Consider the following 15,363-nt stretch of genomic DNA (forward strand, 5'->3'; position numbering starts at 1 on the left):
GTAAATATACGAGTATAAATGTATAAAGGTAGGTAGTAGTAGAAAATAGTAACTGTCCAAATAGAGTAACCTACCTACTACTCTCTAGGTACCTATTAAGAGCACCATGCACCGTAACGGAAATTAAATGTGAAAGACAATATGCCATACTTGGAGATTAGCCCAAACCCTAGTATTGGTACGCAAAGAGAGAGAGAGAGATACCGTGTGGAAAAAAGGAATGGTTTATTTTTTATTTTTAGTCGGTTCGATTCCCGGGTGAAACAAGCTAATTTCAAAAAAATCTTTGAATGCAGTTTCGTTTCTTTAGAAAAACAAGAATGTTTCCTTTAAGCAAAATGAGCTAACTTAAGTTTTAGGCAGTTTCCCTCCAGGGCCCATTCATTATTTCCCCACTGTACCTATATAAACCAGTGATGAGTGGCAAAGTTCTACAAACTCACCTCCAACATCATGCGCCATCTCAATGGGCACGGTCCCGGCCAAGAGCCGGACCCTGGCCGGCAGCCGCCACAGGCTCAGCAGGTGCGGCAGGCGGTGCGCGCGCGCGCCCGCGTCCGGCGGCGGCGGCGACGTCGGCTCGGCTGCGTCCCACTCCGCCGGGGATAGCTCCTCGGGACACACCTCGTACAGCTCGCCTTTCGTGTTGATCGGGACGAACAGCTCCTGAAACAGGATGATTATAATTAAATACTTATCGCTGCTTGCATCTGCCACAATCATATCACTGCCTAACCTGATTAGTGTTTAGTATTTGAAAAGTAAAGATAAATTCTGTTTCTGCTCTCTAGTGTCTATTTATACCTCTGCATTAAGGCATCGCTGCATCTGGTGAGCAGTGAGTGTAATGAGGCCTTAAAAGATATATAGGGTCCAAAGAATGGATAGCTACTAACCAAAAATTTCATCCAAATAAAGGCTCATAGATTTGATGCAATTAACATGAATGTCTAAGGTTAAATCCTATAACACTCAACAAAACTAGGACTAATCAACTTGTTTAGCTTCCTGACAGTCGCGTTAATTGTTAAGCTTTCCTAAAATGAGGTAAAAGGTATTCCCGCAAAACGGGTAGAAAAGAAAGGGAAACACATGAATCACTCATAAACATAAATCATATCTTTTATAGACTTCTTAGTATACCTGTCAGAATATCAAAGGCGTGTGTATTAAAGCGTTTTCACATTGTGCGATCCGATATCGGATGTAGGATCCGAAACCGCGTAGTGTGACTGTGGGGGCGCGCGCCGGCGCCGTCTTTAGCGGTCACGCACACTACAACCAGCATTAAGCCTACACATACACACACAAACAAATATTATCGGTCCGACAGCTGATGGGGGGCTCCGACAAGGCTCAAAATTATCGGAAGCTCCTTTCCAATGTCGGAAGGCGCCTATGACAAAAGCAGCTGCAGGAGAGTGCCATTGGCATTACCTAAGTCCGCCTTTTTTGCGTTATTTATCGTTTTTTTAGTAATAATGATTTATTAAATGCATAAATAAATGCAGAGAAACACATATATCTTACATTTCACTTCCTTCCGACATCCGATTTCGGATCGGACAATGTGAAACGCTCTTACTCGTACCGATAGAAGCGGGATAATAGTTATTTGAGGGTGCAAAGTTGTATTTTACCCGCGAGTGTGGAATTGAAACATGAGCAAGCGAAAGGATTCTATAGTTGAACCACGAGCGAAGCGAGTGGTTCTAAAATAGAATCCTGAGCGTAGCGAGTGTTTCAACACACGAGAAGTAAAATACGTTTGCACCCGTGTGTAACACAAAACTTTTCCCCTCACTATAGCGAGGAAAGTGCAACATCCACAGGCGTTAGATCATCTTCATCACTGGAGTCACTAATTTTTTTACGATATTATAACAGAAAACACTAGAAATTCTGATTTTTTCGTGAGTCGGTGAGAAGAACAGTAAAAATTTCGTTGACAATGTTGACATTTCGGTTCTGACGTATGAAATGTCAACGATGCGTTTTGAAATTGCATCGACTCAACTTGTGTGTTCAGAATTATATTTAACATCATTATAAATAATCAAACGTTTCTTATGGAATTTTAAGGTTTATGACTTAAAATTATTAAATAAAGCTAAATTTGGTATTTTTTATTAGATTCTCAAACCATTTATTTAATGATAATTAATATCGAACGAACCATTATTATGAGCGTTTTACGTTTTGTTATCTGTCAAGCTACTTAAACACGCTCCATCCAAGGTCAAATTACTTTCCCCACTAGTGGATAGAATGCGTTTTTCCCCGCTTGTTTTAAAGGATAATAGACGGCTTTCCGAGCTAGTGAGGGGAAAAAGCCTTTACTGCGCGCTCCCGCCATCGCTCGCTCGTAAACGGATTCCAGAAAGATTTAGCGACTGACGCATGCGTGGTCACGACGGTCATTACTACAAGAATTCTCAACCAAAACGTGTACTGCAAAAATAAGCTCTATTGTGTACGGACCTACAGTTCAGTTCTGATACGCAGAACGAATTTAGATTTTAAAAGAAATCCGGTAGGAAAGGAAACCCTGCAGGTTCTGTCTAAGCGCGAATCTTTTTTCTACTCGTCGATTTATGTTTGAATTAAAACTTCGTATACCAAACTATAATCACATACTCACTTTGGGCTCCCGACTAAACTATAATGACTTCATTACGAAACGCTTTAGAGAAGTATAATGAATTTACAGTACATCTGGTGCTCTATTACGACACGCCGTGCTATAATAAGCACATTACGTAACTACGTCGAAAATTTAAAGGGCTATATTTACTGTAAAACGTTGTACGATACAAGTACGAATAATAGGGAATTCGCAACGAGTGGCGAATTTAAAAACACGACCGAATAACTAATCACGTCTCGCCGCGGTCAAGAGGACGAAACCAAAGAATAGAACAAAATACATCAAGGCAAGCGTTTTAATCAATAAGAAGGCCAATTCAAAAATCCACTGGACATCAGAGCGGCAGCTGACGTTCACGAGGGTTCATCATACATAGCCGTTAACCACTATACGAGTTTTCGCCCGGGTCATGGAAATCTGTTCCTGGCCCGCGGTCTAATACATGTACGGATAAGTACGAGCGAAATGCGCGATACTACGTATTATATACCAGTGTTGGCCGAAACGTTAATGCAATTAACCATTAACCAGTACAAATTGAACCGTAAACTGTAACCGTCCGTTACGGCTTACGGTTCAATTTGTACTGGTTAATGGTTAATTACAATTAACGGTCGGCCAACACTGTTATATACAATATAATATTACTTTCAGTGCTAAGAACACGATAGTCGGGTTCATTTTGTTATTGCAATGAGGCGCTTGGCACTGAAAGTGTTGACTTAATGCATATAACAATGTAATTTACGGCGCGTCTGCGATACTTAAAGTCGCTACTCGATAAGAGATGGCGCTACGGATAATATATATACCTATATAATAATTAGATAATTACGCTCGTACAATTTTTACATACATTTATTAGTGATATTAGTAAGCATAGTTAGTTTGTTAATTATTTATAAAGTTTAGGTAATAACCATTTAACACGTAAATCGTTTGAAAATCCTTAATGGCTACGGTTTAGACGACCTTTTTGAAAAATGTTTAAAAAAGCCTACGTCTCATTGAAACGAATGACAATTCATTAATTTAAATCGGTTTAAGTTAATACTTAAACCGATTAATAGCTAATGCTCTAAAACTGCGATGGAACACACAATACAATATAGACTGCTGAAATCATAACTCTTCCTCCATGACTCCATGAGCTAATGCGAATCTAAAGATGTCGAAGAATATTGCATAAAGGAATTACTAATCGATCTAAACATTTTACCTACTTATTGTATGAAAATTATTTTTCACCTCAGCAGCTCGAACAAGCCTACTTCGTCACTCCCTGGAGAGAGGAAGGGTGACTTTCTTCACAAGGCCATGAACTTCATACTTTTATTTAAAAAAAATATGGTATGGTATGGTATGGTATGGTACATATTATAATACTTTTTTTTCTGTTTATTCTGTGTAAATCGAAATACATTTTAACCTTTAATATGTTCTCACTACTGAGGTGAAAAATTATGTGTGAAACACGAGAGCAAAGTTATTTTACATCTCGTGTTTTTGAGTCCCTCGCTACGCTCAAGATTCTACCTTAGAATCTTTCGCTTTCTCGGGACTCAAAATAAACACTCGCAAGAAAAACCAACTTTCCTCTCTTGTTGCACAAATAACTATTTTAAGTTATGTTTAAATAAAAACCGTTCTATATTATCGATTCTATACTGACGCTTGCGCTGCCGGAAATTCTACGTACGATACATTACAGTAGCATCACAGGTTCGAGGCAAGAAAAAACGCAGCACCTGTTCGACCGGTCCCTCTGACCAAATTCAGTCGAAGCTCTAGTAGAACACGCTTCTATAACATTGCTGTGGCGTAATGATCCCGGCCCGACTGTTGGATAATGCCACTTTGGAGATTAGAGACGTTGCAGATAAGATAGGAAGTTGTTTATAGACTTGATAATGCATTATTGGTCAACAGTTGATTTTTAATAGGTGACAAAATAGATTAGTCTGAGAAATTCAGGGCCTGATATCTACTTAAATAGCAGTTAATGACTCTGTCTTAAGTCAACTAAACAACATTGAATAAGGGGAAAGCCTCAAAATATTCGAAATATCATACATACTCTACCTATTTAAGAGATAATCCGTAATGATTACCTACTTTGATTAAAGAAGTTAAAATTTATAGATCCGTATGAATTTAGGATTTATTAACATTATAGCCAAAATCAATATCACAGATCAGTGTTTAGTTTAACAATATCTCATAAATTAAAATCTGTCAAGCAGTGTGCGCTGCAAGGCATGCCAAAGACACAAAGATCCTGGCAGAAAAACTTACAAAGTACGTAATAAAAAGGACACACCGGACGTCCGTTTTATCGATCCTGTAAAATCTTGTACATCACTGTACAGAAGATGGTTTCTACTCGGCTTCAGTCTGGGCCTCTGCATTTTCCTTCTTCTCGCTGCGCCTCGCTGGCATTAATCCTATCCGTGCGCTATTCTTTGAGATATCGGTCGTAAACCTCCTCGGGTATTCTTTCTTTTCTTCTTCTTCCTCTTTAATCAAATACCTCCACTTAGATCCATACATAGGCGCTTCATCAGTAAGTTTTCTAGTATGTTTCACACACGCCGATGGAGGCAACCAAGCTATGACTGCATTTTTACCATATTGCTCCAAATCTCGATTGCCAGTGTTAGAAACAATTGTCCCATCGGGTTTTATAACAACAACATATGGAATATACGATACTTCATATAAATAAGTCAGGATGAGTACCAGGGGATCATCATGTAGAAGCGTGAACCAGTTCGCTTGCTGCTCGAAGCTTTGCCTCATTAGTAATTTATTCTCGTCTAAAGGCACATGTATAACTTCTAGAGGCACATTCGCGTGTTTGACACTTTCGTAGATATTATAAAATTTCTGGACTATTCCCTCCCTGTCTACATTCTTGGAGATGAAAAGGACTACGACTATATCTGCGTTTGCCTCGATCCATTCCGGCGGAATCAAAGCGTAATTTTTGTTGTAAATATTTGCGTCTTTTATCCAGTTGTAAGGAGGAAGCTTGGTTGGATTAGAAGCATCCATTACGTTTATAAGTTCCTGGTAACTGCAAATAATTATGTTTATATTTTGACAGATTTGATTGGCAGATAGCTGTCGTTTATGACATGTTGCAGCTTATTAGGGCTATTATATAAAAGAGGTTCTATAATGTACAGTAATTGGAGTTGATATTTCAGGGTCAATTATACATTTATGCCGGTTAAAGATGATTATTATTTATGTCTAAAGTTAAAGCAATCATGCCAAAGTAAAATATAAAAACTAAACGTACTCTTGTCAGTCATTAATCTCAACTGTAAAAAGTTTAAACAATGATCTAACTTCAAAAATTGTATAACATACATTGACACAAAAAGGACATTTACTGTCAGTCACGGTTTAATCCATTTTGACGTAGCGGTTGTTTATCAAAACTAATCAATAATCCGGACCTGGCTTGTCCGTTACTTAATATTACTAGAAGTAGAGTGATACTAATATATCTAACTGTGCAAACAACAATGTTCTATTCTAAACAATTTGCCACACTAAGAAGTTTTTGTTCACATAAAAACGAGCCAAGTGCGAGTCGGATTTAAAGACAATTTAAACAATGTATTTATTATGTGAAACGTGAGTGAAATGTATGTTATTTATGTATTTTTTCAAAATTTTAGACACAGTAGTTTCGGAGATAAAGGGGGGCCGGGGGGGTGGAATGGTAATTTTTTTGCCTATTTTCTTGAATAACTTCTAATTGTTTATACTAAAATTATAAAAAAATATATATTTGAGATTCTCACAATGAGCTCTTTCATGTTACATAACACGATATAGTTTGTTTTTTTATTTTATTTTTTACCCCCCCAAAAGTGGCCCTCATGTTTAAAATTCATTTGTTTACGTTACATGTCCGTCTGGGTCACAAACTTACATATACTAAACTAAACTTAAATTTAAACTTAACTGGACAGTAGTTTCGGAGAAAATAGGCTGTGACAGATGGACAGAAAGACAAACAGACGCACGAGTGATCCTATAAGGGTTCCGTTTCCTTTTGAAGTACGGAACCCTAATAAATATAAAAAATCTAAAACCACAAATAAAATTCAGCATAATCTCTACAACTGTTAACGTTCTTGTGTAAACAACCATAAAGTCCACGATTAACGAATATGACTTATGACAAGTGAAATTGTTATCTGGTTTCGTAACGGCACAATGAAATCAAAATAAAGTGATTGCTCCGCGAATGTCGATCCTTTTACGGTTCAAAGTTGACCGAAAACAATAGCGTTATATTTTACCGACATAGTCAATATAAAAACGCTATCCTTAAAAACAAAGACTGAGAGCTTAAAGTTCAGCGAAGAATGGATAAAAAAAGTAAATATAAGTTTGTGTAACTCACGATCATACCATTATATTTATTTACAGTCAGAATATTTCGTGGACAACCGTATTACGTTCATGCTAAGTTCACAATTGAATAGACACTGTTTTTAAAAATGTATATTTTATTTTGTTTTAGTTCGTGCGATGCATATGAAATATTAAGAGTCAGTAAGTGTGCCAGTCGACGAACTGTGGTCACAGCGCGGTCATAAGGAACCGCCATAGAATGCCAACGCTATTATTATTGCTGTAAGTCACTATTCTTAACTCTTCGTTATTAAAGTCTTTTATATATAAATTTTCCTGAGGCGGATAACATTGGAACATTAGATCTGCAATGCATGGGATGGGACAGCAGTCAGTGCCTTATTATGAAAGTCGTGAGGATATTCGACGCGCCTGTTTAACCTTCTTACCTGTCACTTAACACTTTAGCTTCCAGTCTGGAAACCACAGACCACATCATTTATAATCGTAAATTTGTTTAATCATTCTGCTAGAAAATAGCCAAACAGTGGTTTTCATTTACAAAGGGGTAAATAATGGGGTAAGTCCACAACATATTTTATGTAAATGAGAACATTATGCGTCACGTAGGTACCGAAAGCATACCAACATCTGTGACTAAAATTTGCCTTTGAGTTAGAACCTCGATATCTAGGTATAGTCTAACAACAAACGTTGATGTAGATAGGCAAACAAATAAAACTAGGGGCTCTGTGAGCTGTAGACCTTACGAACTTAAAACTAAAAACTAAATGTATCGCTCCGCCAGTTTTTTCAATATCTTAATCGACAAAAAATCTATTGTATCATCGAACCTACTTACAATATATCACGAGAATCGGTAGAGGAGAACATCTGGACATACAAAAGCAGTTTTCCCAAAGCTGAAACGGAGACCTTCTCTAACGCTCGGTCAATAAATACACACTAAGAAAAAAAGTCGAAACACACGCTTATCTAATAAGCGCACTTAATGACGAAATGGATATCTCTACCGCGTCATTAGGAAATAAGAAATTACTTTTCACCACGTCCGCCGCCATTGTCGAGGAAAATTACTCAATTGTCGTTCCAGATAAGTTGCCATCATGGCAACTTATTAAATGTACATATAATATAAGTGAGATTGGAATATAATTCGATGTTTAGCAGTAAAAGTTGGCAGTGTAAACGTCTGTGGTAGTGACAAGCATTACGGTCCCGTTATTTGGTCGTTTCAACGCTGTAATTTGACACGTGTGTAGATGAGAATTAAGAAGACATAAAGTGTTCACTCCATACATCGGTTTTGTTACCAAAAAGGCAATTATTTTCGTAGTCTACATCTAGCGTCAAGTAGCAGAACTCTCAGTACTTATTCTCGAGTAAAAACGAAATATCTAAATACCGCCTAAACCAGCGTTACAAAATTTCTGCATATTTTGCCAATCACTGTAAACATGTCTCAAAAAGAAAAAAACTTATGATATAGATAGGACAGGACTATTTGTGTAGGCGCGAGCTATCACGACTACGCAATTTTTAAAATTTTTCCAAAAACCGGATCGACAAAAATGTTCTATTTAATCATAGAATCTAGTTACAAAATTTCAGGAGAATCCCTTGAGAATTGCGACCTGTAGAGAAGAACATCCGGACATACGAAAGCAGATTGCCCGAGTCAAAAGTTCAAAACGGAGACCTTCGCTCGCTTCGGTCAATAAAAACAAAAATTACTTTTTCCAAGAGTCTCTGCGCCGCACACTCAAAATTTTCTCTTAAGGCTATTTGTAATATGCGGTATTAGGTCTCGTTTAATTTCATATTCCTACAACAGTCGTTATGGCCATGGTCCATTAAACACACATGTTATATTATCGGAAGCTCTGATTGTGCATATAATTCATGGCAAATAAGACTTCCCAGTATCCTTACTTTTCAAGAAATATACGTTTAAATATTTATGGCAAAACATTCATAACAATAGACTACTTAATCATCATCAAACTTCCAGGAATCATACATTAATTTATTCCTCTAGACATTAAGTTCCCCGCAGTAAATGCTCGTGTATCGCATATCTCATGCGCAACGTAGATTTATTTCCGTCTAAAGTGATCTATGCCTATGAACGCTACCCATCATCTTCACTTCAGCATACGTCAAAGTCAGCTATTTATTGGGAGCAGGCAATGCGAAATTCAAGATCTTGAAAACCCCATTTATTTACCTAATCCTTTTAAAACTATTTCTGGGCATCGACTTTTATTTCAGTGTTAATTAGTCTTGTTATTTTCTGAGGAAAATGTAAAAAAAACGTGCAACCCTTAAATTTCCAACGGGACACGGGAGGCACCTTTGACCATTTTTTTGCCTTTTTTTCTTAAAAAGAAACGTATTACTATTGACCTCCGAGGAAGCTTGAACTATAGACCTTCCACTTCATTATTTTATTTATTAACTTCCGTATTGTAGCTAAACTCTGGTTTGTAATTAGATTCCAAAAAACTAACCTTACTCAGATCCTTTTTCTTTCGTAATAATGGAAAATATGTAAAGAAGTAAACTCAAATATCTCTTTTGCATACTCTAGCATTTAAAATAAATGTAGATGTATCCTTTTAGCTTTGTTTAGTTTCTTAAAACATACGGAAAAGAGAAAAAGTGAGGTTAGTTTTTTTGGATCTAATTACAAATCAGAGTATAGAGTAGTACAGTCACGAAATTTGAAGGTGTGTCACTTTTGAACCTTAATGCCATTACATAGGATTGAAAAGTGACAAACCATCAAATAACATGACTATGCCATGACCCTATGTTTCATGGTTTTGGTGAGTTCGAAGCTTTAAGTTTTAGTCTTAGTGTTTTCCGTGGTGATTTAAGTCTCACGGATACAGCTCCTACAATAAGTATTTTTAAGAAGTACCAGCGTTATTTGAAGTTTACTGGTCAAAACCTCATTGGAAAATAGTTACTAGAAACTTTATATCAGCTGCTATTTTCCATCGCCATCACCAATTTCTCAGTAATTTTCCTAATCTATATTGGTCGATTTTAAAAATCCCTATGAATCTCCATCTTCTTTTGAAGTAAAACAAAACTCATTATAGAAAATAATTTATACCGCAGTAAACACCTACCAATCATCCTCACTATACGTCAAAGTCAGCCATTATACTCGGCTGAAACAAGTAAAACAAAACTCCAGATCGTGACACCCCTATTGAGTCCCGTCTCTTCACCCGGGCACTGCCCCTGCGCAATGCCAACCACATTGTGCATTCTTTCAAGACTATACTGCATTGAATTAAGATTTATTATCGCGCAAACCGGTTTCATAGAAACAATTTTCCGAGCTATGCATTTTGTTAGCTCATTTTGCAGTTTGTGCGGACCTTATTCCGATGGAGTTACATTTCGTTTTGGTTAATTTTGCGAATATTGTCGTGGTGGAACTTTACTGCCGAGATCTGGCCTGTTGCTATGGGTTGTCGATAAATAGAATAGCATGACAGCGCCTTTTAAATAGATTTTTTTTGATTGCATAAATCGACTTGGCAAATGCATTAAGTGTGGCGCAGAAAATTCGTTAGTTTTGTTCTAATAGTAAAACATTTTAACCTAGCAACCTTCTCTGTAGACTTCACTGCATCAATAACGCGTGGACTGTTTCCCATTTATTTCATCAAAATAATAAAAATCCCAAGAACTCATTCTTAATTGGTAAAAATTACGATTTAGGTACTTACTCGAGTTTTCCAAAAGACGGAGGCACTTCCTTAAATCTTATAAGCATAAGTTTTTATAGCATTATTTTTCTCTAAAAATCAAGCGTTAGTGAAATGCTAAGCTGCTCCAGACTCCTCCACAACAAGTCTTTTAGGTCTTGGGGCTTATTGTAATTGTTATGACATGCACCATGGGATTAAATAATTTTGATGGCATCTCAAACTGTTTTGTAAAGTCGGTTTTTTCTGTTAAATATCATGTAGTCTGCAAGTGCATAGAAGAATGCGCTTATAGGTACGAGTACGACTCAAAAGAATGTGGGCTTCGCTTCCTGTCTGGGTATTCCCTTAACGCTAAACCATGGGAGTTTATAAAAGTGAAGCTCGGCTGGTTTTTATCTGCTGTTAACAAGGTTTAATCGTTTATAGGAACCATATTGCATCAGTCATGACCAGTTCGGAAAAGCGACCAGTTAACGAAAACGACGAGTTTAAAAACTGGTGAATCAAATTATTGATGAGTTTCAAAAAGGACGAACAAAATATGGAGAGTAAGAACAAATCGTTTATTGTTTATTATTGTGTTCTACCATAACTCGCAATCTTATACCTTTAAACGAGCAATTCTTGTATTCTTGTATATATTTCGGGGATCTCGGAAACGGCTCTAACGATTTCGATTAAATTTCCGTTTTACCAAAAACCAATCGGTGTGTTGTGGGTGTTTTCGGGGGCGTAAAATCGATCTAGCTAGCAGATATTTATGTACATATATACAAGGAATGTGGATACATAAATCTTCATATAAAGAAAGAATAGTTTAATGTGAAAAAAAACGCCCGGGTATGTCCTTTTGGACCCGGGTATGTATGTCCTTACACTGCGTCCGGACCCGGATATGTCCTTAAACTAAGTCCAAAAGAGAGGTATGGGCACTGTGAATGACATCTCGCTTTGTGTGGTAGGGCACAGGACAGCGGATGTCATTCCAGATCTAGAGCAGAGCCCAACTGGGGAAGTACATCCACCTTACAGAAAACCGCAGCGAAATAACACTAGACCCTCATCATCATAGTGATGGTCATAGTGTTGTGTTCCTGCCGGTAAGTAAGGTTGCCAGAGCTCAACGAGGGAGAGGAGTGTTATTGTCGGCAACGCGCGTGTAATATCTCCGGTGTTGCAGGCGTCCATAGGCTACGGTAACTGCTTACCATCAGGCGGGCCGTATGCTTGATTGCCACCGACGTGGTATAAAAAAAAACGCACGTGTTGACATTAAGTTAGTTGATGTACTAATAACCAAGTAATCAGAAAATTTACATCACCAACTTTACTGAGATGTCGTAAAAAGCTACTAATGGAATTGTTTTAGTACCAGTCTGCTAATAAGTCAGCATATCGCAGAATAAAGATTAGGATTATTACATTAGCGTTAAATAAACTAAAGACAAAATGAACTTTATTGATTTAGATCGAGAGTGTGGATGCTGTCGTAAAAGTAAACGTCAATGTTCAAAGACGTGTCCTCATTAGGTACCATAATAATGCATGTTAAGTATCGTTATCCTGTTGAAATGTTGGGCATTAGCTATAAATAAAGAAAAGTTAATAAATAACTTATGAATGATATAACACATGTCAAATTCTGTTTTCGTAATGAAGTCATTATAGTTTATTAGTCGGGAGCCCATAGTAAAAAGTATGCGATTATAATAGTTTGATATACTAGACGTAATCGTCAAGTCAACAACAGAACAACTAAAGGCAACAACAGCTGCTGTCGATTTCGGTGGCAGCGGCGAACGTCACTCATTTTATCAAGGAAATTGACAGATGCAGCTGCAGTTGACATCCTTATTTTATTTATTTATTTAATCTTTATTGCACAAAAGAAAATACAATCGTACAAAAGGCGGACTTAATGCTATGAGGCATTCTCTACCAGTCAACCTTCGGGCAAAGCAGATAATTTGTAGGCGGTGCAACATAGTGATTACATATATATATACAAGTATAGTTAAATAATGGACAGGCATAGACATACATACATATATCTGTATATATAATATTCATATAAATACATACAATATACATACATACAAATACATAAGATATCAGATGAAACTTTCAAAACAGAAACACTAAGAATTCATCGTTCTGCCAGCAAAGTACTCACGTAAGGATTTTTTAAATGCAAATCTATTCGGACACTGTCTAATTTTAACAGGGAGACTATTCCAAAGGCGAGCTGCCTGAATAGAGAAAGAATAGGACATGAAACCTGTTCGGTGAGATGGTATGGACAAAGAAAGGTTGCCAGTAGAGCGAAGTTGACGGACACGAGAAACACCATAGTAGTTGAAGAAAGATTTGAGATATTCGGGAGATTATGTCACCTTAATGATCATTGTCAAGTGTCAAATGCAAGATACCAGGATATCATAAAATGTTAGGAACTCACGTTGCCCTGTGGGTCGATTAGCTGCGCATACTTGGGTGCCTTGGCCTTGCTGCCGTCCGCGAAGACGCCGGCCAGCCGCAGCGGCGTACCCGGCCGCGCCGCCGCGCGCTCGTACTGCGCGCCCACGCGCCCGCTGTCTGAGGACAATAGCATACCATCAGTGTACGAAATCAGATGGAAGCTAGAAAATACAGAAGGACGCCCCAAGGTTACCTTGCACAGGCTATCGTTGAGTCGTAGGAGTAGGACCCGTTTCGTTGTGAAAGATTATTGGAGCCACTGTGCTGTCAATTTTGTTTGACAGCACAGTGGCACAGAAGCATCGTAAGCACAGAGGAGTGGGTAGGCGCAAGTGCGCTTAGGAATTCTCTTATCTGGCTTGTTTCTTATGTGCACCTGAAGGTTGCCTACACACTACCATTATCGAAGCCTACTCCGATATCTCATATTAGAGAATTTTAAAAAGAACTTCAACTTTCGCTCGTAACTTTCGATTGGGTGTTGGCTAACCAGAATAATCATCAAGACGTTTCTTTTGTGCTGTAGAGGCGCCCGCTTATGGCGATGACGTACCATCAGATGAACTGAATGGTAGACCAGGATAGCAGTAAACAGAAGAGTTACCTGAGGCAGGCCGGGCGCGGTAGGCGGAGAGCGCGCGGGGAGAGACTAGCGCGAAGGCGCGCGCGCGCAGCAGCGCCGCCACGGAGCCGCGCGGAGCGGCCAGCGCGCCGCCGCGGCATCCGCACGCTGAAAACCAGCCTGCAAGAGAGAAGGTTGGTCAATATTTTGCTTCCAGTTTTCTTGGATCGGTCTAGAAATTATGACTGATGCGGAAACACTACCTAATAAAGGGGTAAATAGTGTAAATACTTCACTCCGGCATCATTATGACTTTATGAGTCTTCTCGTGTGTCTTGTTGTGGTATGTTTGTTATTAGCTCTGTTTGAACAAGTTACTTTGTTGAATTTATGGAGCAAAGTGTTCAGTTTTAAATGCTTCTAGATTGTGGTTAATACATGAAATTTCAATAAAATTTGGTATGCAGTTAGCAAGCATAGTATTTATGATTAGGTATCTGTGGTTTGCTGCTTGTTAGGTATATGTATAGTCCGAGGCACTCCGAGGTGCAATAGGATCATGCTCAATGCGTGGCGTGATCTTACTATAAAATTAAAATCCACTCTACCAGCAACTAAGTCCGCTTTACGGTCCATAAAGTTTATTAAAGTGTCTGCACTTTGAAAATTTCACACATTGTTAAACCGTTTTACTACTCTCATGCATTATCCTTACAGAATGACATTACCTTAAAAGCCGAGCCGATAAAAAGAGACGGCCCTAACCGACTTGTCAGCTAACTAATCCTGCAAAAACCAGCGCTCATAACGACTTTCACAGCGGCATTTATTATTTTCAACCTTCCGTCTCATTTATAAAACGTAATTTCCTTCGACAGTGACCTTTGACTTGGCCTGGGCTAGACGAAACCCTTCGATAGGTGATGTAATTAAGTAAAGGTCGATGTGTTAACCCGTTCCTTTTTTATTGTTTCTGATCAACAACAGGTATTTAAGAAAGGTTTTAGAGAAAAAAGTTGATGGAGGTAGATTAATTGACGATATAGATATGCCATGCAAGGCATTTTACAAAAACACAAATAGTTATTTGTGCAACAAGAGAGGAAAGTTGGTTTTTCTTGCGAGTGTTTATTTTGAGTCCCGAGAAAGCGAAAGATTCTAAGGTAGAATCTTGCGCGTAGCGAGGGACTCAAAACGCGAGATGTAAAATAACTTTGCTCTCGTGTTGCACACATAATTTTTCACCTCAGTAGTGAGAACATATTAAAGGTTAAAATGTATTTCGAATTACACAGAATAAACAGAAAAAAAATGTATTATAATATGTACGATACGATAAGATACGATACGATACGAGACGAGACCGGACCGGACCGGACCGGACCGGACCGTACCGTACCGTACCGTACCATACCATATTTTTTTTTAAATAAAAGTATGAAGTTCATGGCCTTCACTAAATTAAAAAGCTACATTGTTTCACTCCCTGGAGTGAGGAAAGTCGCACTTTCCTCACTCCAGGGAGTGACGAAAGTAGGCTTGTTCGAGCTGCT

General features: G+C 38.2%; 2 protein-coding genes across 2 annotated transcripts in view; both read right to left on the bottom strand.

The window, feature by feature from the left end:
* LOC134751052 (uncharacterized) overlaps positions 1–15,363 on the bottom strand; it is a 123,720-nt gene that overhangs the window by 3,622 nt on the left and 104,735 nt on the right. Inside the window, exons 3-5 of the mRNA XM_063686387.1 lie at positions 13,853–13,990; positions 13,229–13,365; positions 444–666 (exon numbers count right to left, since the gene is read on the bottom strand). Of these exons, the coding sequence (XP_063542457.1) occupies positions 444–666; positions 13,229–13,365; positions 13,853–13,990 (498 nt within the window). The remainder of the gene's footprint in view (positions 1–443; positions 667–13,228; positions 13,366–13,852; positions 13,991–15,363) is intronic.
* On the bottom strand, positions 5,008–5,846 carry LOC134751066 (uncharacterized). The gene has a single exon (XM_063686411.1). It carries the CDS (start codon positions 5,699–5,701, stop codon positions 5,027–5,029), a length of 675 nt encoding a protein of 224 aa, XP_063542481.1. The 5' UTR covers positions 5,702–5,846; the 3' UTR covers positions 5,008–5,026.

Source organism: Cydia strobilella, chromosome 21, assembly GCF_947568885.1.
Source record: "Cydia strobilella chromosome 21, ilCydStro3.1, whole genome shotgun sequence".
Classification (NCBI taxonomy): Eukaryota; Metazoa; Arthropoda; class Insecta; order Lepidoptera; family Tortricidae; genus Cydia; species Cydia strobilella.

Bases quoted from the DNA above. Each gene is read 5' to 3' on its own strand.
- LOC134751066 (XM_063686411.1), bottom strand. From the start codon at position 5,701: ATGGATGCTTCTAATCCAACCAAGCTTCCTCCTTACAACTGGATAAAA.